The 25273-nt window shown below is 37.5% G+C and overlaps 2 protein-coding genes across 3 annotated transcripts; one reads left to right on the forward strand and one right to left on the reverse strand.

The window, feature by feature from the left end:
* The first annotated feature begins 8125 nt into the window (after positions 1 to 8125).
* On the forward strand, positions 8126 to 12008 carry LOC126598903 (G-patch domain-containing protein 1). Its single transcript, XM_050265279.1, has 11 exons — positions 8126 to 8326; positions 8449 to 8533; positions 8725 to 8801; positions 8918 to 8942; positions 9041 to 9134; positions 9224 to 9290; positions 9439 to 9532; positions 10390 to 10562; positions 10662 to 10889; positions 10958 to 11074; positions 11653 to 12008. Exons 1-11 carry the CDS (start codon positions 8249 to 8251, stop codon positions 11716 to 11718), a joined length of 1104 nt encoding a protein of 367 aa, XP_050121236.1. The 5' UTR covers positions 8126 to 8248; the 3' UTR covers positions 11719 to 12008.
* LOC126598902 (meiotic recombination protein SPO11-2) lies at positions 11911 to 15036 on the reverse strand. Of its 2 annotated transcripts, none has more exons than XM_050265278.1 (10): positions 14096 to 15036; positions 13865 to 13994; positions 13631 to 13768; positions 13443 to 13531; positions 13220 to 13348; positions 13023 to 13117; positions 12754 to 12816; positions 12593 to 12669; positions 12372 to 12499; positions 11911 to 12264 (listed from the first exon to the last, which is right to left on the reverse strand). In XM_050265278.1, the coding sequence occupies exons 1-10, from the start codon at positions 14258 to 14260 to the stop codon at positions 12130 to 12132; spliced, it is 1149 nt and encodes a 382-aa protein (XP_050121235.1). In that variant the 5' UTR covers positions 14261 to 15036; the 3' UTR covers positions 11911 to 12129. The 2 variants fall into 2 exon arrangements, with proteins under 2 accessions (XP_050121235.1, XP_050121234.1); XM_050265277.1 differs by having other exon boundaries at positions 11911 to 12288.
* Positions 15037 to 25273: the final 10237 nt, after the last annotated feature.

The raw sequence follows: 25273 nt of genomic DNA on the forward strand, positions 1-25273 counted from the left end.
AAAGCTTTTGAAGCTAGAGCTTTTGTAAATGAAGCTTTTGAAGCTAGAGTGACATGAGTGATGCTCATGAATGTTTATGTTGATTGACATGAGTGATGCTCATAGATGTTGACTTGAGTGATGCTCATGAATGTTAACATGAGTGATGCTCATGAATGTTGACATGAATGATGGTCATGAATGTTTATATATGATTGACATGAGTGATGCTCATGTATAATTTTGGAGTACTGAACGTACTTTTGATCACCTGGTTAGTGATAATAGAGGCAGGCTGCCGAGTAAATTTGGAGTACTAGGCGTACTTTTGATCACCTGGTTGGTGATAATAGTGGCAGGTTGCCGAATAATTTTGGAGTACTAGGAGTACTTTTGATCACCTGGTTGGTGATAATAGCGAAAGGGTGCCGAATAAATTTGGAGTCATAGGGCCTGACTCTTTTGGGCATATGGGCCTTCGCCATCCACATAACATTCTAGCCCATTATTTTAGGCTTGCCTTTTTTTTTGTACCCTCTAATGGGGTTATACAGATGTCTTCGAAAGATAAGAAAAATAAATTACATGTTTTCAGCATGTTGATGGGCATTTTCTGGTCCAACAGAAAGTGGAGACCAAGAACCTTGGTGGGCATCTTCTTATCTTTAATCATGTTATCCCGTGGGATAGTGGAATAGTGGAGCATCTTCTTTTTGGCTTTTCCTTTTCTGCTTTCTTTTGCTTTTACTTTCTCTTTTTTGCTTTTGTTTCTCATGTGCTCCCGAGGAGAGCCTCCCTTTTTCTTTTTCTTTTGTGTTTTTCTTTTCACTTGCTGCTTTGCTTTTGCTGTCTTTTAGAAAATGGTAGACAATAATAACATAGTTAATAATAGAAAATCCTTGTAGATCTTCCCAAGAGCAAAAGTAGAGTCTTCCTCGGCAAAAACAATAATGAAAGTGTTAACAAATTCAGCTAAAGTGGCTCTGGTGGAGTTAGAGTGGGTGGCCTCGTCGGTAGTAGGGTACAAACAATGACCAAGATGTGTAGTTAGTCAAGGCACAACAGTCACCTCGTCTGCAGCAGAGGCCGCAACAGCAGAATCAGGCAAAAGCTCAAACTCGTCAATTAAGGATCCTAACAGATCATCATCCCAGCAATCATATGCTTCGGTGGTGCTACTTGAGGACCCCTTGTGATGAAGTAGATCGTCAAACTCCCTAATCGAGTCCTCCATTGCCAAAAGACCATCATCCGAATCATGAGTCCTTTGCCTCTTGATCGTATCACCCAAAACCGTAACGGCATCATCGGAATCGGAATCAGGGAAACGCAGACGCTTGAGAGAAGAGACAGTGGGCATCGAATCTTGACCCCCATCTCCAATTTCTTCACGAACCACAACACAAACAGACTAAAGAGGTGTGCTTTCTCGAACTGGTAACAAGTCGTCGATTTTCTTCTCAAAGAAGAGGATGCATTCGTCCCCAGCTTCCAATTTCAACAAACAGAGAGAGATCAAGCGACAGAGAGAGAAAATAAGAGAAAGAGAGAAAAGAAGAGAAAGAGAGAGAGAACAACAAATTTGAATTGGGCGGAGCAGCGGTGGAGCAAGCCATGGGTGTCAGAATGCGAGTTTATGCAGCGTAACTCTGATGTCTCTTTAAATCCTTGTCATTGATCCAAACTGAGAGTAATTTAAGATCTATTCCATCCAGAACCAATGGGGAAGAAGACCCTTCAACCCTGGGGAAGACACGTATTTTTGAACCAACAATTGTTTTCTCCTCACCCAGTGAAAAGTCCAAGTCCACCGATTCAAAGTGGTAGTCAGGCATTTTGTAATCCTTCAAAAATATTTCCTTTGGTGCAGCCACTTTGGATTCGTCAACTTGATCTGGCAAGCTTTCTGTGGCAACTGAATAGATTAGCCTCCTACTCCCTTGTTTGTCCCTCTTGTGTGATTTTGCAGATTCACCGTAGAGTGTGGTGAGATGAAAAATTAAGAGAGAACTGACATAGTTTTTTGTGTCGATTCCCACAGACGACGCCAAATGTTGATGCACAAAATCGAAGGTCTTGGAACAACGTAAATTCGACCGTGAATTTGCAAGAAAGTAAATAACACAAAAGTATCGTGGTTCACTCCAAGGTTTGGGCTACGTCCACACTGATATTGTATTTCTCTGAGATGATTGTGAGGGAGAGAGTGTGAGGATCCTCATGGCCTAGGAATTGGCCTCCTCCATTGTGAGGGTGAGGAGTCCTTTTATAGAATAAGGGCTCCTTACTTATTACATATTTGCCCCTTCCTTTATTACATAATTACACTTAAGTCCCCCGAGTATTTATATGAGATCTAAATACGGATGCCCTAAGTATGGTACAAACACACACATTTTTTGTTACAAGCAGGGAGGATGGATTTGAATTAGGACTTAAGTGCAATGATAAATGCATTTTTAGATGTGAATAATTTGACTAAATTGATGAAATTGTCGTGTATGAACTGTAGCCGGTTTGGTTTGTTTTTGACAAAGAAAAAAAATGCAAACCATCTAAAACTGAAATGTATTGAAGGTTTGTAATCCATTAGTTTGGTTACAATTTTGAGCTTATGTAAATTGCCTTGAATATACATATTTACTTTACACATGTAGGCCTCGTTTTGCCGTATATGACACATCCCGATCCGGATTGTCTACTAGGACTTCGAATTGAGTTGTGTTGGCCGACACCTGGAAGGTGACGAAGTCATAAAGTATAGTGATGTGGAACATGTGAATAAATTTAAACATAAAAGTGCCTACATACGAGAGTGCGCTATGAGCAGAAATGGACCAATTGCACACATGACGTCAAAGCATAAGTAAAGTACAATAAAGTGGATTGAAAATCATACCATCGAAGGTGATACCAAGATTTGTCACGAATCCTCGTCGATACGAAAACTCTGCTACTAGAACCTGGAGGGATAAAAAAAAAAGTGAGTGGGCCTGAAAATAACGCTTTAATAAAGACCATCTAAATGTTATAATCTCTTGCTGTAATACCTGTATAGTTTCCAGGAAATCATAATATGTATAAGTATGAAATCAAATGTAAATCAACAATAAATCCAGGAATATTCCAAATCACTACATATCGGCAGCAGCATAAAACATCAGGTGCTCATCAATCTATGATAACACACGAGTCGGAGTTACCTAGTATTGCAACATGTACGACAATGTCGGAGTTGCATAAAACACAAATATAGTCATGCCATAACTTAATCATTTCAGATAACACCATAAACTCACCTGCACGTCCCGCGTTCACCTTAACACTTCAAAGCATTCACAACGATTATATATAGGTAATATGCATATGGTTATGCCATGATGCAATCTAAAACTCAACCATATCATAGTATTTTATAATATATAAATATGTATATAACATGGCATAAAATTCATAAATCAATTTAAAAGCATTTGTGGAACTATTAGTTATATATATACGATAAAAAGGAAAAGACCCACTCACCTGAGATCGGGGCTACGACTCCCTAACATGAATATCAAGACGGCACGAACGATCATCACCTAGAACAAATATTCAATCATGTCTCAGAACTCTTATCAATAAAACATGTAACTTACATAAAACACATCCCAAAGACGTTATAGAATAATTTGAGACTCATTGACCAAAAGTTAACCGTTGGTTAAAGATCAATGGTAAGGTCCACAACCCTACGTAACTCAATCCGAAAGATTCGCATCTCGGATTTCTTATTCGTAACTTCTAAAGATCCATATTATACTTCTAGAATATCATACTAAAGTTTCATTATGATCCAAAGATTGGATCTCCGCCAATTGCTTATTCAAGTGGCAGTCAACGTTTTATTTTACAAACTTACAAATCCAATTTGGGAAGATCCATACGTCAAATTCCCAATCTTCAAGTTTCTAATATCCTCAAATATTACATACTATAATGTATTAAATTTTGGTCAATTCACATAATGTTCAAGTAATGGTCTTTAACAAAACTATGTTCAAACGATGAGATTTCATCAATCGGACTTCACCTATGGAATTGGGGTGTCAAAATTAGTTTAGGAAGGTTAGGGGGTGACTCGACTTACGCGTCATCGCACATATCGGTTAGCCGTCGTCACGCGCCGCCGCACACGGTTGTCGGCCGTCCCGATTCGCCTAAAAATTCAACTATCTCCAAAAATTCTCAAATTCTATAGAAATGAAGATCTCCAATAGTAGAGCAAGTTTTATACCTGTGGTCAAGTCCAATTTGGCCGGAAAAGGCTCCAATTTTACTAAAACCTGCCGGAAACCCTAAGGTGAATGTTCTTCGATTCTCCTTCCTCGGTGTTCCAACGCCCCTACCACTGGTTGGGTCTTGTTCCTGGGTCCAAAGGAAGTTGGTTAAGGGTGGTGGTGGGTGGTGGAACTCGTTGGAACGGTGGAATCGCCGTCAAGCACCTCCGATGCATCGATGTATTTCTTCACTGTAGGCCTTAAAAACCCTTGATTTTTGGTGGAGATGGAAGAGGAGAGATTGCAGAAGAAATTGCAGGTGGAGGATGGATGCAAATCGCCTGAAAAATGGTGGAGATTGGACTAGATTTGGCTGGGTCGAAACTGGGTTTGAGGTGTGCACGGGTTGAAAGGGAAAGGGATGAGATTCTTCTCTCTCCTTCTTAATTGGCTGATCCCTCCCTCTCATTGCTGATTGGTCCTTCTTCTAACATATCTAATTGATCACTTAAACAAAATAGTTGATTGGTCCCCTTATTCTTGCTTAAAATCTGATTGGTTTCTTTCCCACAAGATGGGAGTTTAATTTATTTATAGCTAAACTTTAAATAACCAATTTCAAACATCTGTAACTATAGCATTATAATCCGGACTTGCAAACGGCTTTCGCCTATGCGTTTGTGGCAATGATTACTACGCAAATACTCCAAAAGAATGACTTATACGTCTTTCTAAACAATGGCCAACAGAAGTCAAAATCCTTGCTTCTAGGGTATTTTCATCAATTCATGCTTTTAAAATTTATAAATCGTAAAATTAGGGACGGGTAGTCACAATATAAGACCATTGGATAATATTAATAATATCTAAAGGATGTTTGGTGAGATTTGTATTTAAATAAGCACCGGATAATTTAATCCAACCCTATTTATTTTATACTCCTCACACCCGCTTATTTATCTTGTCCAAAACTTACATATTATTAGTCGAGGAGGAACTTTTTCGCTACCTTTTGCAGCGCTCTCCTTCCACTCTTTCACATCGCCTGCTATCTCTCATCTGGATCCCAGGTTCGTCTTCGTTGTCTTCTTCTTTTTCTCTCTCCTTTACACACACACCCCTCCCACTTCTTTCATTTTCCTTTGTTCTCTGAAACAAAACTTTCCATGGGTTGAAGGAGGAAGACGATGATTCAAATTCTTCCAATTTGAGCTCTTATGAAGAGGAGGATCCGACAACGTGGGGATAGCAATTTGGATCTGGGCTCCAATGAGGGGGCGTTCAATGAGGAAGGGGGCTTGGCTATCTTGGATGTTATCAACAGACGGACAAATGGAAAAAGAGCTAGTTTATGCATGGAACGGGTGCTCCGACAAGGAAGCGTTCAACGAGGAAGGGAGCTAGGCTCTGGCGAGGAAAAGGAGGAGAAAGACAACGCGAAAGGGAGTTGGGCTCCGACGAGGAAGGTGATAGCAATTCAGATTTGTGCTAGATGTTTGATAAAATGTTGGCTTATTACCATTGAAGATATTTAATTTCTAGGATTTTTTTTAGTTGGCTGTGTGTGGATTTGTTTTACAAGGATCCTAAAAGTTGGATTTTTCCATAAATTACTATAATATTTTTGGAATTATGCTAAAATTTATCACTATATTGGTGAAATTTTGTATCAACTGTATTCGAGTAATGTTGTATACCAAACACAATATAAATAACACGGTCATGTCTGATATTGCACTAAACGACCAACTAATTTAATCAGTATTAGTCGATGACTATATATCCTATCAGATTGAAATCAGTATAGTCTGAGCTGCCAAATGAAGTCGTAGTTTTTTATGCTAACAACATAATAGCGTTAAATTTGAAGTTTGACTTATTTTTAACTACGCCCCCTGAAACTCTTGTTTTTTTTTTTAATCTCAGCTTGTTTTCTGTAACTCAAAAGTCACAATTTGACTCCTTGAAACTCAAAGTTCGCTCCACTTTGCCCCATGAAACTCGATTTTAATCCAATTTTGGGCCTTGAATCTTGAAAGTCGTCTTTATAAAACTCAAAATTCGCTCCACATTGCCTTAGATATGGTAATTTCTTATGTAGGTTTGATTTGGCTGCATCGGACTAATCAATTTCTTTTTTATTTTTTTTTCATTTCTTTTAAACTTAATATTCTTTGATTATTGAATGTTAATGCATAATAGAGATTTATAATCAAATTTATTGCAAAGTGGCATAGTCTTATTCAATGTTGGGTCCTACATATGTTTTAGGATGTGACCTATAAGTTTTAGAGGAAGAGAGAGTCCACAAGTTAAAGTGGAATGAATTTTGAGTTTCGGTGAGTAAAATGACGACTTTTGAGTTTCAGAGAGTAAAGTAGCGACTTTTGAGTTATAAGGGATGTAGCTAAAAATAGGCCCTTAAGTTTTATAGTAGGATTTTTTTTTTTTTAAAATGTCATATGAACTTATATTTTAAGCAATTTGTCATATCAATTTTCTGAAATCATTAATTTGTCATTCACCGTAAGACACATTACTTGTTTTCAAGGTTATTTAAGATATTTCAACTTCCACTCCATCCCCTTCAAGATTTTTATGGACATTTTAAGTTTATTTCAGACATTTAAGCTCTATTTTTAATTGAGGGACATGATTGACCAGGTTGAACCCTCAAAACTTAAAAATAGTTAAAATATCTTTAAGTTTGTTCCAAAGAGAAGTAGAGAAAAGTTCAAAACCAATTTATTCCCCACCAAATACATATATTTTTTGTACAAAAATAAAAAATTTGTAAAACTAAAGTAAAAAATCCGAATGACTTTAAACACAAACTTCTTTTTTGGATGAAAAATTTAATTGCGTTAGGGTGAGATGAAAAATTAATGATTTATGAAAATTAATATGAAAAATTGCTTAAAATATTAGTTCATTTGACAAATTAAAAAAAATGTGTATAAATTCATAGTTCATTTGACAAATTAAAAAAAATGTGTATAAATTCATATTACATTTAAAAAAAAAGTTTCCTTTATTAAATTATGGAGTTATTGATCCTTGAGTTATGACTATATTAGATTATTAGTTACTAAATCTTGAAGTTTGATGACATATTAAATATTAGTATATTTCGACATACTAGAAAAAGAAAAATATATAGGAAATTATTTTGTTGTAATTTGATTAACAATGTCGTAAAAACGAAACCAAAATAAAAGGACTAGGTTTGGGCTCAAATCATCCAAACTAAATTGTTGAATTTAGTTTGATTTGATTTGGTTCAATTCGGTTCGATTTTTTAAAATTTTTTCGTCTATTCTAAATCAAACCAAAAAGTTATATTGTGATTGGCTTAGTTGATGTTTTGGGATAAAATCAATCTAATCTTGAATATGTTGTTTATAGCCGATTGAGATACAATTTATTTTTGCAAACTAATTGAATTCTAACTATTTTGACTCAAATACATATATTTTATATTTTAAGTACTGGTTTGGTATTGAGATACTTTTATAAAAAATGGGTATAAAAAAAAGTTGAGCGAAAAAAGGTGTTTGGTAAACACTTAAAAACAACTTATTTTCATAATTTTGGGTGAAAAAAAGTTGAAAACGTGAAGCAGCAAAAATGAGCTTATTCTCACAGTACAACAAAAACAGTTTTTTTTTAAAGCACAACAATACCTAACCAGCTCTAAGTTCAATCACATTACGGCGTGTTTACTAATTAAGAATCCAAGTAAGCAAAACTTAGAATAAACAAAAAATGGGATAAAGCAAGCACTAGCTCCAAAAACCCACAAAAAGAAGAAGTTGGTGAGCCAAAACGACGTCGCATCTTGTAGTGTTCCACCAACACGGTACGGCCCCTCAGTCCCTCTATTTAGGTTTGGAGCCTCCGCTTTGCAGCTTCCTTTTCTCTTTACTCCTCGACCTCCGGAACAAAGACAGAGACGGCTGCGGGTCGTGTCTGGGAGGTCGCCGGAGTCAGAGAACAAAACCCTAACCATGGCCTCACCCGAAGCCCCTCTCTGTTACGTCGGTGTCGCCAGAAAATCCGCCGCTTTCCGCCTTATGAAACAAATGGTGCTCCTCTGCCTCTCTTCTGTATAATCCCACATGCTTTTCAATTTTTTGCCATTTTAATTGCTCCTTTTTTAATTAAGTTAATTATTTAATGGTTTTTTTTTTTTTTTTGGTAAATATAGGGATGGGAAGAAGGAGAAGGTCTTGGGAAAGACAAGCAGGGGATCAAAGGTTATGTCAGAGTCAAGAACAAGCAGGACACTACTGGTTTGGATTTCTCCTTCTTTTATATATATATATATATTTGCATTTCAATTTTTATCAAGTTTTTTTTATTGTTTAGTTGTTTGGTTTGAAGTAAAAATCAACTTGGAAATGCCATTTTTTTTATTATTTGGGGTTTGGTGAATGGAAACAGAAAAATTATAGGTCTTTGGTTTTATGATTGTGTTGAATAGGTGTTGGTGTGGAGAAGCCTAACCAATGGGCATTCGATACGACCCAATTCGATAGTATCCTCAAAAGATTGAAAGTTGTAAGCTTTTTACATTTTTTTTTATCCTATTAATTCAATCAATTTCAAGCTTACTTAAAGCCTTCCCGACGTGTGGTGTATTGTATTTATTTGTTTGTTTTGCTTTTGATTGGCAGCAAGCAGCGCAACCCAGCGATGAAGGTATGTATATGCCTAGATTAACTTAGTTGTTGTATACGAGGAATGTGAGGAATTATGATGTAGTAGTTTGAGGAGTATTGTGTTTGTTTATCTTATAGTTGCTGAGCCGAACGCCACTCAAGAGGAAAGTGATACTGAATTGCCTAGTGATGTTAAGGAACCTGTTGCCAAGGCTACTCGCCCACAGGGAAGGTTGGTTTTTACATCTTTTAAATTATTGATTTTTCATTAGATGTTTTATTGATGCTAAACCTTTTCTACCTGTTGTCTACGGATATCAGATATAAGAAAAGAGAACGAGGAAAGCTTGTCAATGCATATTCTTCTAAGGATATTGAAGGAATCCTTGTAAGATTTAACCCTTGAAAATTATTATCTTGCAAAATGAGTATACATGTACCCGTATGTGGTTTATGAAATTTGGATGCACGGTTTCGAGTTCATAATTGGCATGCGTTTTGCCATTACTTACTGTGATTTTACATGCATACTGCAGGTCAGAAGGGCGGCGTCTCCAGGGATTAATTTCGATCTGGATGGAGAAGTAGGGTCAGACAAGGCATCTGAAATTCAAGTTATATCCCCTGAAGGTAATAACCTGGACTAGATGTACATAATAGGAAATTAACCATTTAGTATTTCAAATCATGAGTTGACTCCTAAGATCAATGGACCTGATACCTGATTCTTTGTTTTTCGCATCACATTTAGTTAACTTTCCTTGGTTGTCGACGATTTCTGTCTGAATTTTGTTTCATCCTTCTTAGGTCTTCATATTTATGCTCCCTAATGTGTTCAAGTCTTGACTCATGAAAAGTTTAAGGGGTCCCAATAGGAAGGGAGACACCCGAGGCCCGATCAAACAAAAGAAAAGTTTAGGATTATTGATGAAACAACACCACCGAAACTCTTACGTTAGGCAGACTTACTCTATTGACCTTTGTTGAGAATTGAGAATGCTCGTCAAGGTGACCCCATAATAAATATTTTGTTGAGCGCCTACAATTTAATGGTAAATTTGATAGAACACCTCAGAAGCTATAAGTTTTATAGAAAAAACACTTCAAGAGATCAATTTAATTGTAGAAAAACCCTCATCTATCTACTTTTCATGCTGCAAATTTATTCTGAGTTGTGAAATTCCTTTTGGTGTTACAAAGTAAGTTGGGTTTTCCTCTAAAGTTTTGAGTTTGAAGTGTTTTTCGCCAAAGTGTGATGATATAAATTTCTTACATATGAAAAGGCCACAATTTACTATCACGTTCTACTGTTCAATCATTAGTTTATTTTATGTGGTTCTCCTTTTTAAAGTAGATTCGTCTATGTCAAAAGCAAGTAAATTTTTGTAAGAAGTTTTTATGAAATTACTCTTTTTTTTCATGCTCGTGCTCTTTGGTTGCTTGCTTGAACCATTGTTTTGTGTAATGATCTAATCACATTGTTACAGGAGAAGTATGCAAAGAAATTCCTCTAGATTGGTGGGGCCATAAATATGGGTTTATTCGCGGAGGTTTGCTTGGAGCAGAGATGAAAAGAAGAAAATTAGAAATATCTCAAAATGGTAATGAGAGAAAAATGTTTCACGAGGATGATCAAGTAAATCTTTACAATCTTGTTCAGGTAGGTACTTTCCTGGTTGGATCCTTCATTAATGTGCATTACTGAAAAGAGTTGCATTATTGGTTAGACGATCACCGTGTGCGCGTCTTATGTTTCCAGGATAAATCCACAACTGGAAAGCAAGGACTAGGCATCAAGGACCGGAAAAAGAAAGTAGCTGGTTGCTACTTTGAGGGAAAAAAAACTTCATTTAATGATAGTGATGATGAAGATTCTGCTGATCTTGGTTCTCCTGTGAAACAAAAAGGAGATGAATCTTTGAAAATGGAAAGTAGCAACGAACCAAAACTGAAGCTGAAAAAGCTTTGTAAACAGCTCCTTCGTGAGGTGAGTCCTCCAAAATTGCATTTGTGATTCTCAGAATTTCTCTGGCACTAATTCTATTCCTTGTCCAGGCATCTGGAGAGTCATTGAAGCTGAAAACGTTGAAAGCTTTGATCGATGAACATTCATCTTCTGTTTTCTCCAACTTTTCTTCAAAGAGAGATGCTCTTGCTTACTTGAGACAAAAGGTACGTCACCCAAAATTTTTTAAGCAGTACTCTCATCCTAGTGCAAAATAAATTGTCTTAATCTGAACCATGTTGCATTACCGAATTCTCACAATATGGCCTCTATTTTAATTGTTCGAGCTAAGAATGGCCTCATTTGGTGGTTAGTATTGGATTGAATTGGATCGGGTAATTCACTAGAGTCAATGCATCTTGAAGCAAGAAATGGATGTCGTCTTTCAAATCTTGTCCAAATTGAAAGTAGAAGATGGATTAGGGATGGAAGTAAACACATTAGGGATGGAAGTAAACACGGACAAGATTTTAAAGTTGACATCCATTTTTTGCTTCAACATACATTAAATACAGTGGCTAGTCCAATCCAATAAAAATCAGCAAACGAGGCATATAATGCTTTTATTAGAGCACTGAGACCTTCGTAAAGTTAGGTTTATCTCATTTTTATTGAGGGGGTGCTTAGTCACCAGTAAATGGCAAGGACACATGCTCTTTCAGAATTTGGAGTCATTCTTTTTTCCAGTTTATTTTTCGTATCGTCTTGTCTACGCAAGCCATGAACTTGTGGGTTGTGTGTGCAGCTGGAAGGCAGCAAAACTTTTGTGGTGGAAGGGAAAAATGTGAGTCTCCCATCGAGGAGGGGCTGAAGATTTTGTTAGAAATATTGAGGGGTCATTCTTTTCCTTAGCCGATTTTGAGACTTAAGCATCGTGATCTGCACATTGCAGATAAGTCGAGTTTATAACCAATATCATATAACGATCGCCCTTAGTACTGTTGTAGTAATCAGTTGAAAGAAAATCAAAGTGTCATTTGTAGTTCTGTTGATTCCATTTCGGTGAGAGGATAAGACTATTTTATACATTATTTCTGGAGTTGTTTTCACATTGTTATGATTGTTGATTGAAATTAGAAGATGCAATTCAGTTTTCTATTAGCGCTTTGGTTTCGTCATTCTCGTTCTTTTGTCGCCATCTCAAGGCGACAATGCAACCAAAGCCTACACTTTACATGGCTAGAAGCTCGAGTAACAGTGATGATTCTGGGTTTTCTTCTGTTCAGATGTAGTTGGCTTGCACAATTTTTCTTGCGATGAACTTCCCCAGGTAATCGTAACCTTGAGAATACAGAGCTTCAATTTCTGCCCTCTGACCACTCTCAACCATCCATGTCAGCTCTGCCCTGTAATTCTCCTGCAATCCAGATATTTTCGGAACCTATTTCAGCGAAGTACCGAAAAACTTGAATCATTCAGTAACGTAAAAATACAGTTCTATGAGATGCAGGATAAACGGTTAACCTGCAAGATCTCCGATGAGATCAAGCTCTTGGCAATCTGGAGGTCCTTTGGTTTCAATGGAACTAAAGCTTGTTCGGGTACGAGCTCTAGGTCTTCGCCTCGCAGCCCCAACCACTTCACGTTGCAAGCTAAAACACGCCATAAACCGATCGACCTTGTAAGTTTCTTTCTACGTAAGAACAAATTGTTATTCAGCAGCAGGAAAACAGGAACCAGATTACCATATCTGTAAGCCTCCAGGCCCATCCCTATGCTTCCAAACTTGAATGTGCATAAAATAGCTAGCCCAGCTGGGTTCCTTCAGTAAATACCCAGCACTTGAAAGCTGAGAGCTCGAAATGTTAAAAACTGGAGAGTGAAACGGAGAAAAGGGCATCCATACCAGTCAACCAGTGCTAACATTGGCAAGTCGGGAAATGCTCTGCTCATCCGGTGAAGAAGAATCCTGCATTCAACAGTGTCAACGGCCTACTTAGTTCATAAAAGCGATATTGGGATTTCAACCAAAAAGGAAAGCGATATTGGGGAGAGGGAGTCGAATTTAATTGCAGCCGAAGTACTTGAACGACGAGCACTTTGGGAAAATCTTTTAACTGCTTAAGCTATAAGCCTTGAGTTCTGAGTATTTGCTTTCAGGAAGTGGAAATTTACCTTGTTGCTATATCCGGGTACCCTCTGGCAGTGATCAGAATGCTGGGAATTTGGTTGAACACGCGGTCCTCGACCAACCGCTGGAAAATTGCATGCTAAAAATATCCCAGCAAGCGAAAAACTATTGCAAAATTTAGAAGCTGGGGAAGAACAATCACAATCTTAGTCGAAATCGGAGAAAGTCAATAGAAAAGTACCTTCTCCACCACAATGATGTACCTCGCATCCGTTTTCATCATCAACTTCTCCAAGGAATTCAAGTCCCCAGAGATATTATGCCCCGAAAATCCACAGGCAGCACAGTCCACAACATCTTGGTTTGGCTCCTGTTGCATGATTAATCTACTAATTAATTAAGAGTTAATAGAGTTGATTTCTCCACAGACATGTAAACATTTACAGATTGCAATGTTGATTCACCTGCAACTGCAAGCGACCGGCAACAAGCCCTCGGCTAGATGCCATGATCCCGAGACTGTAACGGCTGCAGCGCAGCAATGCCACCACATCTGCACTCGTATAAATTCAATTTTCGGCGTTCTATGTGTTTGAGGAAAGTTCTGAAAGACTGAAACAAAATTGAAGTCGATACTGGCAAAGGTGATCACCTTGGATAGTCCGATTCACCTGCGACTGAGACGAGAAATAATCCGGTGAATCGCAGAGCAACTTGTAGAAGAGCTCCCTCTGCGTGACCTTCTTATCCAGCCCCAAAATCCGAGAGCACATCGCCATCAACTTCCACACTGTCACAGAAATTCTACATTACAAATCCAAACACAAAAATGCTTAAATATACACAAATAAATATAATTAATTAGTAAATCAATCAATTAATTAACCTCTGATAAAAGCTCTGGCGGCGTTCGGTCGTGAGAGAGACCTAGTGCAGAGAGCGTTCGTCAGGAAAATCCACGAAGTCTGAGTGAGCAGGCCTTGATTGAAGCGGCGGTTGCTTGATTTTCTAGTGACCTGTGGATTTTCAATTTTTGAGTTATTTTCTGTTTGGTAGGGGAGAAAATGTGAATTGAAGCTGCGGAAAATTGAAATGAGGAGTTGAGATAGGTGATTACGAGAGGAAGGTCGGAGATTGCGGGAGCCGGAGAGGTCAGGATTCGGAGGAAGTTGAGGACGGCGACTTGGATTCGGGCAATGGCCTCCGGCGGAGCGAGGATGTCGGCGTAGCAGAGCTGTTGATCGGAGAAGAAATTCAAGGAGGATTTGCAGTCGTCTTCCATTTTTTTGGAATTTGAGGAAGTAGGTGCCCCCCTTGATCTTTCGCAGATATTTGAATTATTGGCGCGCTCGATAGATATTGATGGGGTGTCGTTTTGCTGCGCAGTTGGATACTCCAGCCTGTTTGTAACGACCCATTGGGCTAAAGAACTTTTTATTTTTTGGTAGCGTTTCTGGGCTGTTTCACTGCTCTCATTTTTAAAAGGAAAATAGGTTTGATCGCGTTTTCTACGACGTGGACTACACTTTACGGACCTTAGGTGTGGACCATACGTTGTGGATTTTAGGTGTGGACTGAATTAGATCCATTGGATTCAAATCTAAACGGCTGAAAACAAATCCATAAAAAATGAGTTTAGGGTGAAACCGCGTCCTAAATAACCCATCATTAATTAAAAAGGGTACCTGCAACTGTTTTGAAATTTTGGAATTTAAACTTTCCCTTTCCCCGACAACAGTTATTCATGGGGTGCAATATCCTTTGAACAACTACAAGATAATTGCTGCTTCTATGAGAAGGAAAGGAAGAGTGGATGGTAAATGTGGAGGGAGATGAGGAAGATGAAGAAGAAGGCAGGGGAAGTAAGAGGATGCAGAGATCAGTGGGCACAGAGACTCTAGTCCCCCTCCAATATCTTCATCGTTGTTTAAATTGTATTTCTTTCTGAGTTTTTTTGTGTGGGTCCTTTTCTTCTCTTTACATTTAGCATTTTCTTTCGGGACGAGTACGGTCTAGTTTGTATACTAATTTTATTCGTTTCGGCCTAATGGCTTTTTGATATAATTCATTCATGCTCAGTGTCTTGAACATTTCTATATTCAATCATTTAAATTTTCCTTTTTAATATTGGGCATCAACAGTTGGAAAAAAAAGTCAAAATCTAATCATACACTTTTAATTTGTACTTTATTGCTGCAAACTTTCACGGTTTATTGTTGACAAATTGGTTCAGCTGTCATTGTTTATTGTAATATTATGGTTTTATTGCAGTCCATCTCCATTTTCTAATTTTCAACAGCTTCTTGTGTCAAATCTATTGAATGCATTTTCCTCATGCTAAGGATGCTTTTTCTTATGTTGTCATGTATAATAATTACCACTTGTATAACTTTTGCAGGATATCGCTTAGTCGATGTTGAGGAATGAGAGTAGGATAGGATAATTGTATTGTATAATAGAATACTTTTGTATAACCATTGTACTTATACATTTTTTTCATTACCTATCAATGAAGCATTATTTTTGAAACAATTTTGTATTTTTCAATTTATTATTATTTTCTATAAATTAAAAGTCTTAGCCGACGAAGTTAATATTGTCGGTAGAGGACAACCGTCTCGATGAAATATCTTTGCCGGCAACATCTCTTGTTGGCAAAAAGATGCATTTTGTAGGCTTGAAACACCCTCTACTGACAAATACCTTTGCCGACAAAGTATTTTGTTGAAAGTTATCATGATGACGGTACAGTTTGATGGCTGAGATTTGTCGCCTTAAAATTGAGTTGACGAAATATAAAAAATCATCTAGAAAGGTCAAATGGTTGATGAATTTTTTCGTCAGGAAAGACTCTTTACTGACAAACTAATTTTGTCGGTAAAGTCAAAATTTCTATACTTCATTCCCTTTCGAGCTCTTCTAGTTTTATATGTGAGGAATGATGTTCATTGACTGGAGTTCTTCGACTCGTAGTTCTCCATATTATGGATTTTTCTTTAAGCTTTATTTATTTTTTTGTTTTGAAATAGACGGACAAATACGAATTAGGCAAGGTTGATGTGGTGTGTATGTAGAGAATGTACGGTGTATGTAAAGAGTGATGGGTGTAAGGACAATATAAGAAATGGTGTGGGATGTATTTAGATAAGTTGTAATTAAAAAGTAGATGTAAAGTATATTCATAAATATGTGGATGTATTCAATAATACGTGGATGTTTCAATAATACGTGGAGTGTAGATAAAAAAAACCTTAATAATAATACTTCCCCCTCTCCTATATATATATATATATATATATATATATATATATATATATATGATCCATACAATACAATACAAGGACGTTGCATTGCTCAGCCGTTTTATTATTACCCGCTGTTATCGATCTTAAATTATCCAAACAAAGAAAAGATCTTACTACATTCATAACAATTTATCATCATTCATTATTATATATAGTAGTATAGTGGTACATATTATTAGATAAGAACAAAGACCAGTTCAAACTAGGGTTTCTCAAATCCCAGCGAGCGTCCTTTGGTCCTTCCAATCCCGCGTGATACGCGTAAATATAGTCCACAAAACCCAAAACCAAGAGCGATATTTCGAACTAAATTCCTAACTTCCTAGGTAGCTGGTAGTTTGGTAGGAAAAGGATGAACCTATATGCTATATAATAAAAGCCAAAAGTAGAATTTCGTAACAATGAAATGATATGATCCTGACGGTGGTCATATACAGTGAATCAGTGATGGTGGTCCAAATTTCAAGTAGCCAATATTCTCGAGCTATCTTCCCTCCGCTTAACGTCATATTAGCCAGTCGCTAATAGCCATATCACTAGGAGAGATGCTCTTTAGAGCAATTAAAATACAGTTTTATTGCCTTTTTTGTTGCCCGATGAATTAGTGACAAGACTATCTCTCTTTCTGCATGCTAATTCTTTTTTGTCGTCCATCAGGTTCTTGTGACTTTATGGAGATCTTTTGTATGATTGATACTCGAACGCCCATGCCTGTTGCCTGGAAGGCGCATATATATGTATCACAGTGCTGCTGCAAGTTGCGAGCAGTGGCTTGATTTTCTTGTTTGATGACTTCGGGACGTATCGTGTTTGCGTGTACTGCGTGTTCACCTCCCATTATACCTAAATAATTTTGAAAAAAAACAGGACTTTTTATCCAAAATGATTCCTGAGATTATCTTAACTTTTAACTTTAGTTCTTGACAATAAAAATCGACAAAGTAGTCTATGAGTTTGTCTATTGTAAATTATTTTAGTGAAAATCCTTAGTAAAAAGCTGAGTTGAACCTTTAATGAATATTTTCAATTCATGTAATCTTTTCATGAGTTTTTATATTTTAATTTTTTTTAAATGACATTATTTATTATGCCACCACATCATCCCACTATTGGTACTACCCATGGACCCTCACCATTGGTGCTACCACCACTGCCCAAGACACCGTTGTTGTCGTCACCACACTTACTACTATGGATATTTTTTTTTATTATATACAATTATATCACTTTTACATTAAGATTTACCAAACATTTCCCTACAACTTTTCATACTCCAAACACTTTTAAAATACAATTTATTAAAAACTTATTTGTTTATTTTACAGTTGATTATTTTTAAAGCACAATAGCTACAATTTTTATTTTATTTTATTTATTATTTTTTTGTAAGAAAACAATGATGCTATTCGTAGCACATTTATTATGAAAAGTTTACTATATTCCAATAAATAACATACATCTGATGAGTGAATATTAAGATAAGAGCCAGAAATTCCAATGGCGACTCTTGAAAAAAAAAAATTAATTAAACAAACTACATTTGAAACTTTATTACTTAGCCTTAGAATTGGGGACCAACAAAGATAGCTTCTCATCCGAACCAATTGGTCATATGGATGTACACTAGTATGCTCATAAGAATTGGGGACCAACAAAGATAGCTTCTCATCCGAACCAATTGGTCATATGGATGTACACACACTAGTATGCTCAAACACTACTAAGAATAACTGCTTGGGCGACGAAAGGGAAAGTGTCTCGCAAAGGGCAATATCGTCGCTGGAAACATTAGGCAGCAAAGAGAGTCACACAAATTCTGTCGTGCAAAGCTTGTGATGTCAGGCAATACGCAACCAAGGAAAGCTCTTCGTCACGCAAAATGAAGATTGCGCGATGGAATTGGTGGTCGTTGTGTGTATCGAGCGACGAAACTGGGTTCGACCCCCAAACACTTGCGCGACAGACGTAAAGGTTCGACCCACAAACTCTTGTGCGACGGATACAGAGGCCGTCATGGTAAGATTTTAAAATTAGTTTTTTTTTATTTTAAATAATTTATTATTTATTTATTTTTTTTCCTTTTAAATGTTGCTAATATTGTTTTATGTAAAAATTAATTTAATGAAATTAAAAATAGAAAATGTAAAAAAGAATATTGAATTAAAAAATTATTGAAAATGTACATACAACTGAAAAAAAGTATTTTTAAATTTGAAAACAATTTAAAACAAAACTAAAATAGGTAGTCCTCGACGTCACAATTGTCAGTTGGTGGTGTTGCTGCTACGTCGTGGGGCTAGGAGGTCGTTGCTGCTGCAACGGGGGTTGGGAGGTCGTTTATGGAGGTGGTTCAACGTTAGGGAAGTGAATGCCAAAGATTTGAAGTGCACGATGAATTTGGTTCATCAAATTGTTTTGGGTTACAATTTGAGATTGCTGGGCGTTAATCCACTCCTTCAGGTCTGCCACTTTAGATATCAGTGTTTCGACCTCTTATGTTCTTTGCCTAGAGGATAAGGCAGATCGATCCTGAAGGCAGGCTTTCCTAAGCCCCCGGTGAACTTTCCCAGGCCGACGACCAAGCATCTGATTGAGTGTATCTGCCATGATTTGAAAACCAGCATCCTCAGGGGGAAACACCTCCTTGATCGGGGTTTCTAGGGAAAGCTGGGAAACCACCTCCTCCAGAACAGTTTAGCCCTTCTCCACCATGGTGGACTAGAAAAAAGAAATAAACAAATTAATTTGAATATACATGTAATTAATATTAATACTAGTTGAATTTTAAAAAAAATTGAAATAACTTACATGAAGCTGCTATGTTAGCTTATCCCCGGGCCGAACGTACACCTCCTTGAACATGTCAATTTCAGGAAACTTTGACCCCTCTTAAAAAAATTTAGAAAGTGTTAATATAGATTACCAATTGTGTAATAAAGAGTAAAAAGATTGAAAACTTAAAATAAATATACGGGTACCTTACGTCGGTCCTCCAACCTATAAGAGAAGTGTTGTGAGTCGGATCGGTGAAGAAGTTTCTTCTTCGACTGATTGATCGAGTTTGCCTTCACTTTTTTTATGTTGAATTAAAAAAATGTATTAGTTTAGATATTTATAACAAATGAATGAAAAAAAGAAAATTTTATACGTACGAGGTATTTCTCATCTTGAAAATGGCCGCAGAGCCACTCCCATTCATCTTGGCGGTCCACCAACTCTATTGAGCACCTAACTGCTAGAGCAACCTCCAGACCGTCATATAGCTCATAATGCTTGTGGAGGTCGCTCTTCCATTGAGTGAACCTACCGAAGCAAAGGTCGTTGATGTACTGCATTTGATTGGCATGGCATCGAGGTTGGAGAGTTCATAGTGATGTTGCAAAACTCAACAAACAAATAGTAGTTAAAATTTATATATTTTGATAAAAATTTAGTATTTGAGGTTGAAAATACTTACCAATAATTCATGAAGAACGGCTTCCTTGACTTCAGGTAGGACAACTTTTCTTGACTTCCAAATGAGGGGGCAATGGTTCTTGATAACCGAGCCAATGTCGGTGGCCAACGCACTGTGCTGCTCTTTTGTTGCAGTCGCACAATGTCGAGGATCCCACGTAATGGTGATCTTCTCGGTCATGGTGCAAGTGGTCTGCGATGTCTTAAGTAGTTCGCAAGGGCTCCTGATTTATTTATTTATTTTTGAACTACCAAATAAACAAAGTAAACATTAGACGAATTCTATTTTCTACAAAAAATTCGGCAGAACCTCCCTTAAAACTATAACATTTCCTAAAACCTGTAGACAATATAACAACAAAAACAACATATCCACCCAACAATTCAAATAGTTTATACCAATTGGGGACGTTAAAATAAAATTTACAACTTGTTGATATGACTTCACACTGCGAGTCTACAACAAGTTTTGGCTTCTAAGGCCAAGTGTGCCAACTTAAATTGTTTATAGTAGTGATAATACTAATATAGAGAGCATCTATTTGTGGGATTACACGAATTGACAATAATAGAGGCAAAGCACTCAAAGCGAAGTTCTTAGTAAGTTTGTTCTAATTAATGGGAATGTGATAGTTTTGAAGGTTCAAGCATGCCTACAGACTAATGTCAATGTTGCTTTAACCATCATGAAACCAGAAGCAAACTTATCAATGGATAGAGCAAGCTTACCTGTATGAGACCTCTCTCCATGGACAGATGAAGCCTCACTAGATTGCTGAGTCTTCTCAGAACTCTAGGGCCGTCGATGAGTCCGCCGGGCTAAGGTACAAGGTGCGTCACAAAAAAAGTTGATGATGCAGGAGCCGTAGATACCGTTGGCCCCAAAGGCATGACCGGAGGGACACCCATCGTGCCCATATCAGGTGTGGAGGTGGCAGCAACATTACCACCTAGAGAAGGTGTCTGACTACCCCTACTAGCTGCCCGCCGGTTTGATATTAAGTTCAACATGTACAAAAAAAATTAATAAAAAAGTTACATTCCACTACTTTAATATGGTTTGGATATACTAAAAAAATATCCTAAATATTCATGCACTATAGGAACATTTATAGTGTCCCACATGCCTATATGTATAATCTATTTACATGCCTTATGCAAACCTATATGATAAACATGAAAAAGAAAAGTTAAAAGGACAAAACAGTTTGCAAGACAATGCAACTTGTAAGGAATTGATGAATGATGGAAGAGGGCAAGCATGTACTTATTCTAGCTGAAGGTAAGATGAATAGATGTGTGTGTGTGTGTGTGTGTACTTATGTATCATATTCATGACTTGGACAAAGGGAGGGGCAGACAACCCACATCTCCACATATGAATCAAGTTTGGTTCAGCAGTTGTAGACAAAGTTAGAAAAAGAAAAAAACAATCATGAATCTGTTTAGATATCATCTTCTTATATGCATTTCATTTCACATATATAAGGTGAATGAAAACATGAGATAGGAATAAAAAAGAGTATTGCAAGGAACAAGTTTATTCATAAAAACAAACAAACAAATTGACCCATCTACAATGACATATATGATGCAACAAATATATTGAAGGGAAATCGAACTAAAACCTCAAGGTAGAATCCATTAGCAAACCCTAGAATCCACTAAGAATAATTGAGGGAAAACTCATGTTTGTCATGAAAAACCCTAGAAGGTCTTAACGATCAAATAGGAAATAAATAAATAAAATTGTGAACAAAGTTCCAAATACATTCCTAAGTTACAAAGCTTGTACAAATTATGAATGGAAGATAGTTACAAAACTTGAACAAACTAACAACAATTGGTACCATGACAGTTACAAAACTTGTTGCATCCCTAACATGTGTAATGCTAATGTGAATGAGGCTAGAATGTGTGATATAGTTGCTCAATGTCTTAGTGAATGGGATGACTGTGGTTAAACACGAAGCTCAATTGCCAACCACCAAATAAAATGAGAACTTAGAGCAAAAGCATTCTTAAAATGACATGATTAAATTAATTCCAACTAATTATCAAATGCATGCCATGACAAAGTTGAAACCCACATATTATCAAATCAATTATCTTCAAACACTTTTGGGCATACAACATTTTTATCCCTAAAGAAAAAATAGAATAAACAATTCCTTAGATTGATATTACAGTATTTCTGTGGGAATGAATGAAGAACTAAACCTACACTGGATCCAGGTGCTTTATTTCAGGTCCACTCTGAATGGTTAGTTTCATTGAACTTCCTTCAGTGAAACTAAATAAAAATTTACTAGGAAAAAACAAATCATGATTGTGAAACACTTGTTACAAGTCACCAACCCACTCACAAGTTCAAAAGGGCCCAAAATATAGAGCTACTCCAATGATATGGCTTCCAACTAGAAATTTTGTGAACAATCCCTAGACTATCCTAGCACTAATGGATAGTTCCTACTACAATCATTTAGATATCAGAAATGACTTGACTAGAAAACTGCAATTCGAACCTCTATATACGGATGACAGCTTCAGAACTAGGTAGCTTCTAGACTTTATTTTTGTTTCCAATAGTGCATAGAAAAATCACCATATATTTTGAGATTAAAATGGAATGGGGTTTTGTCTACATTTTATGTTTTCTTTTTCATTTTTCCTCTCTGAGGGTTTTGATAAGCAATTAGAATCATCATGGTGAAAATTAGTGAGGTTTTCCTAGATTTAGGCCCATTATAAAAGCAAAACTACATGTTCTTTTGCCCAAAAATTAAGTTAGAAGTAGCATGGCTAAATGCAGCTGGTTTTAACATCAAAATTATTGCAACATAAGAGATTGCTCACCAAATCACACACAATTTTTGTTTTGATTTGGGATATTTCAGATCACTTAGTGAAAAGAGCAAGTTCAACAAGAAAAAAACTACCAATTCTCATCAGCTCTGCAGTTTTACTCCTAGGAATGTTAATAGTTAGATTGATGATATTGTATATACGGAAGAAGAAACTCAGAAATGAAGGTAAGAATCTCATACAAGGACTACAAATTTTATTTTATTTATGTGTATATGATTATAAGATTTAGGAACAAAAATATAATTCAGAGTATCATGACATTAACAATGAAAAATGTAGTAGATAAGGTGTTATTATTTTATCTTGAAAGTGTAACTAACTGCTCACATCATTTTTACTCGTACTGAAGTGATCTCTTAAATATTTTCAAAACCTTTTTTTTTAGTCACATATTTTTAAAGCGTCTTCATTATCAGTTTGGACCTAATTGACCTCCAGGTTGGACATGAAGATGAATACTTACTTTGTTTGCTTTGATTAAGGATAATCCCAACAATGTAATTGTTACCATATTGTTATAATGTTTCATGGAAAAACAATGATAAAGGAATGTCAACTATGTAGAGCCAAAAATAATCAAGAGGTGACATGTGAATATTTGGGTGAAAATGATAAAATTACGCTCGAGGCACACCGGAATTCCTACGCGTGAGCAGTGGACAATCATCCCTCAATCAAGTAAAAAATGCCCAAAATAGGTAACAAATTCAAAGTTATTTCATCCATCCTCATCCTATATTTTCCACAAGGTAATTATTTCATAACCTTCAAAACATTCCATATAAATTGAGTTAATTGGCTAATTAATGGATTTATTCCTAATTAATCTATTAATTACCAATTAAATCACCCATTTCACACAAAAATACCCCAAAGGTCAGGCCACCTTTTCTCAAAAAGGGGACCGGCCATGCTCTATATATTGAACCCCTTTTTCTCTAAAAACCTAGGTCCACACTCTTGCAAAACTCCAAAAACTCTCTAAACACTTTTCTCTCTAAATTCTAACTTTGGCATTGTAGGTTCTTCGGCAAAGACCCCCCCATTCATTGTGGGCGTGTGAGGCTTTTGGCATTAACCAAAGTTGTTAATTGTTTTGTAGGTGCAATTTTGTCCAAGATCAAGGAGGAAGAAATTTACATCCACAAATTGGTGCTTTCATTGAGAGTTGAGTCCCACACTCGTAGAAGACTCTTGCATCCAAGGTTTTCTATTTTCTTGTCCATTTGTAGATTTTTCATACGTTCTTATTTTTAGAATTTTTTATTTGCAAAAATTATTTGATAAAGCATAAAAGAAAAGTACAATGGCTAGAAATTTAGAAACTTCAACAAACAAAAATTCCAACGTTCAAGAGATGAGACCACGACAATCCACGAGGCTAAACGAGACAATAAGTGGAGCTGCATCACCACCACAAAGCTTCACCATGGCAACCACCGCAATGGCCACCATGGTAGCCACCCGCGGCGAGGTCCATGGTGTCACCACCACCATAAAGCTCAATCATGGCAACCATAGCAATGGCCACCATGGTAGCCACTTACGGCGAGGTCAATAGTGTCACCATCATGGCCTGAGCTATGCAATCCAAGGCTCACGGCACCATGGCCACAGCCCAAGCCATGTCACTCTAATCCCAACGCGAGCCCAATGCGTTGCCAAGCTGAGCCCAAGCCTCGCACCCATGTGTGCCACATGCCGAGCAGCCTAATCTCGTGGCCCAGCTTGCTCCCGTCGAGCAGCCCACTCTCGTGGCCTAGCCTACTACCGTGGCTTAGCCTGCTCTCACCGAGCAGCCCACTCTCGTGGCCCAACCTAGTCCCGTGGCTCAACCTGTTCCCATTAAGCAACCCACTCTCGTGGCCCAGTCTGCTCCTGTGGCCCAGCCTGCTCCATCCGAGCAGCCCACTCCTATGGCCTAGCCTGCTCATGTCGAGCAGCCCATTCTCGTGGCCCAGCCTGCTCCTACCGAGCAGTCTGCTCCTACCGAGCAGTCTGCTCCCATGGCCTTTCAAGTAGCCCAAATCGATCCAAGATTAGTTCAACCATCCTTGCTCTAAATTTCTGGACCGATGATCCAACTGGGAGTATTTTCACCACATTCTTCTGCGGATTTGACACTTCCCAACTCAAATCTCGTAGCCGGAGTTTACCACACTTCCACTGCTCAAGGAGACACATTCCTTCCAAGCTATTCCAACCCAAATGGAGAACAACACTTGTCTCGACAAGTCATAGAGTTGACGAGCGCCGTTGCACAGTAGACAACTTTGGTGAACCAGCTCATGTAGCACACCGAGATGCAACGTGCCCTAGACGAGGTGTTCCGAAGTAGGACAAGGGTAGACAAAGAACCTCTCCAACAACGTCCCGGCAAGCAGCCATTAAACTAGCCAAGAACCAAGCTTTCAGGCAATGTACATTCTCGATTGGGCTTCCGAGATAGCGTATACTCCTGTCTTAGCATGTGGAGGAACGTTCACTCTCAATTAGGCCCATGGATAATCATACATTCATGGTTGGGGCCACACTCCGATAGTCAACATGAGCAACCTTCCTGGCGAAATGTTTATTTACGGTTAAGCCCGCAAGGGCACCCTTCACCTCACATCGGAGTAAGCAGCATGACGGACGAAGAGAAACAGTCACTCAATCAGGCTCAA

This window comes from Malus sylvestris, chromosome 14 (genome assembly GCF_916048215.2).
Source record: "Malus sylvestris chromosome 14, drMalSylv7.2, whole genome shotgun sequence".
Classification (NCBI taxonomy): domain Eukaryota; kingdom Viridiplantae; phylum Streptophyta; class Magnoliopsida; order Rosales; family Rosaceae; genus Malus; species Malus sylvestris.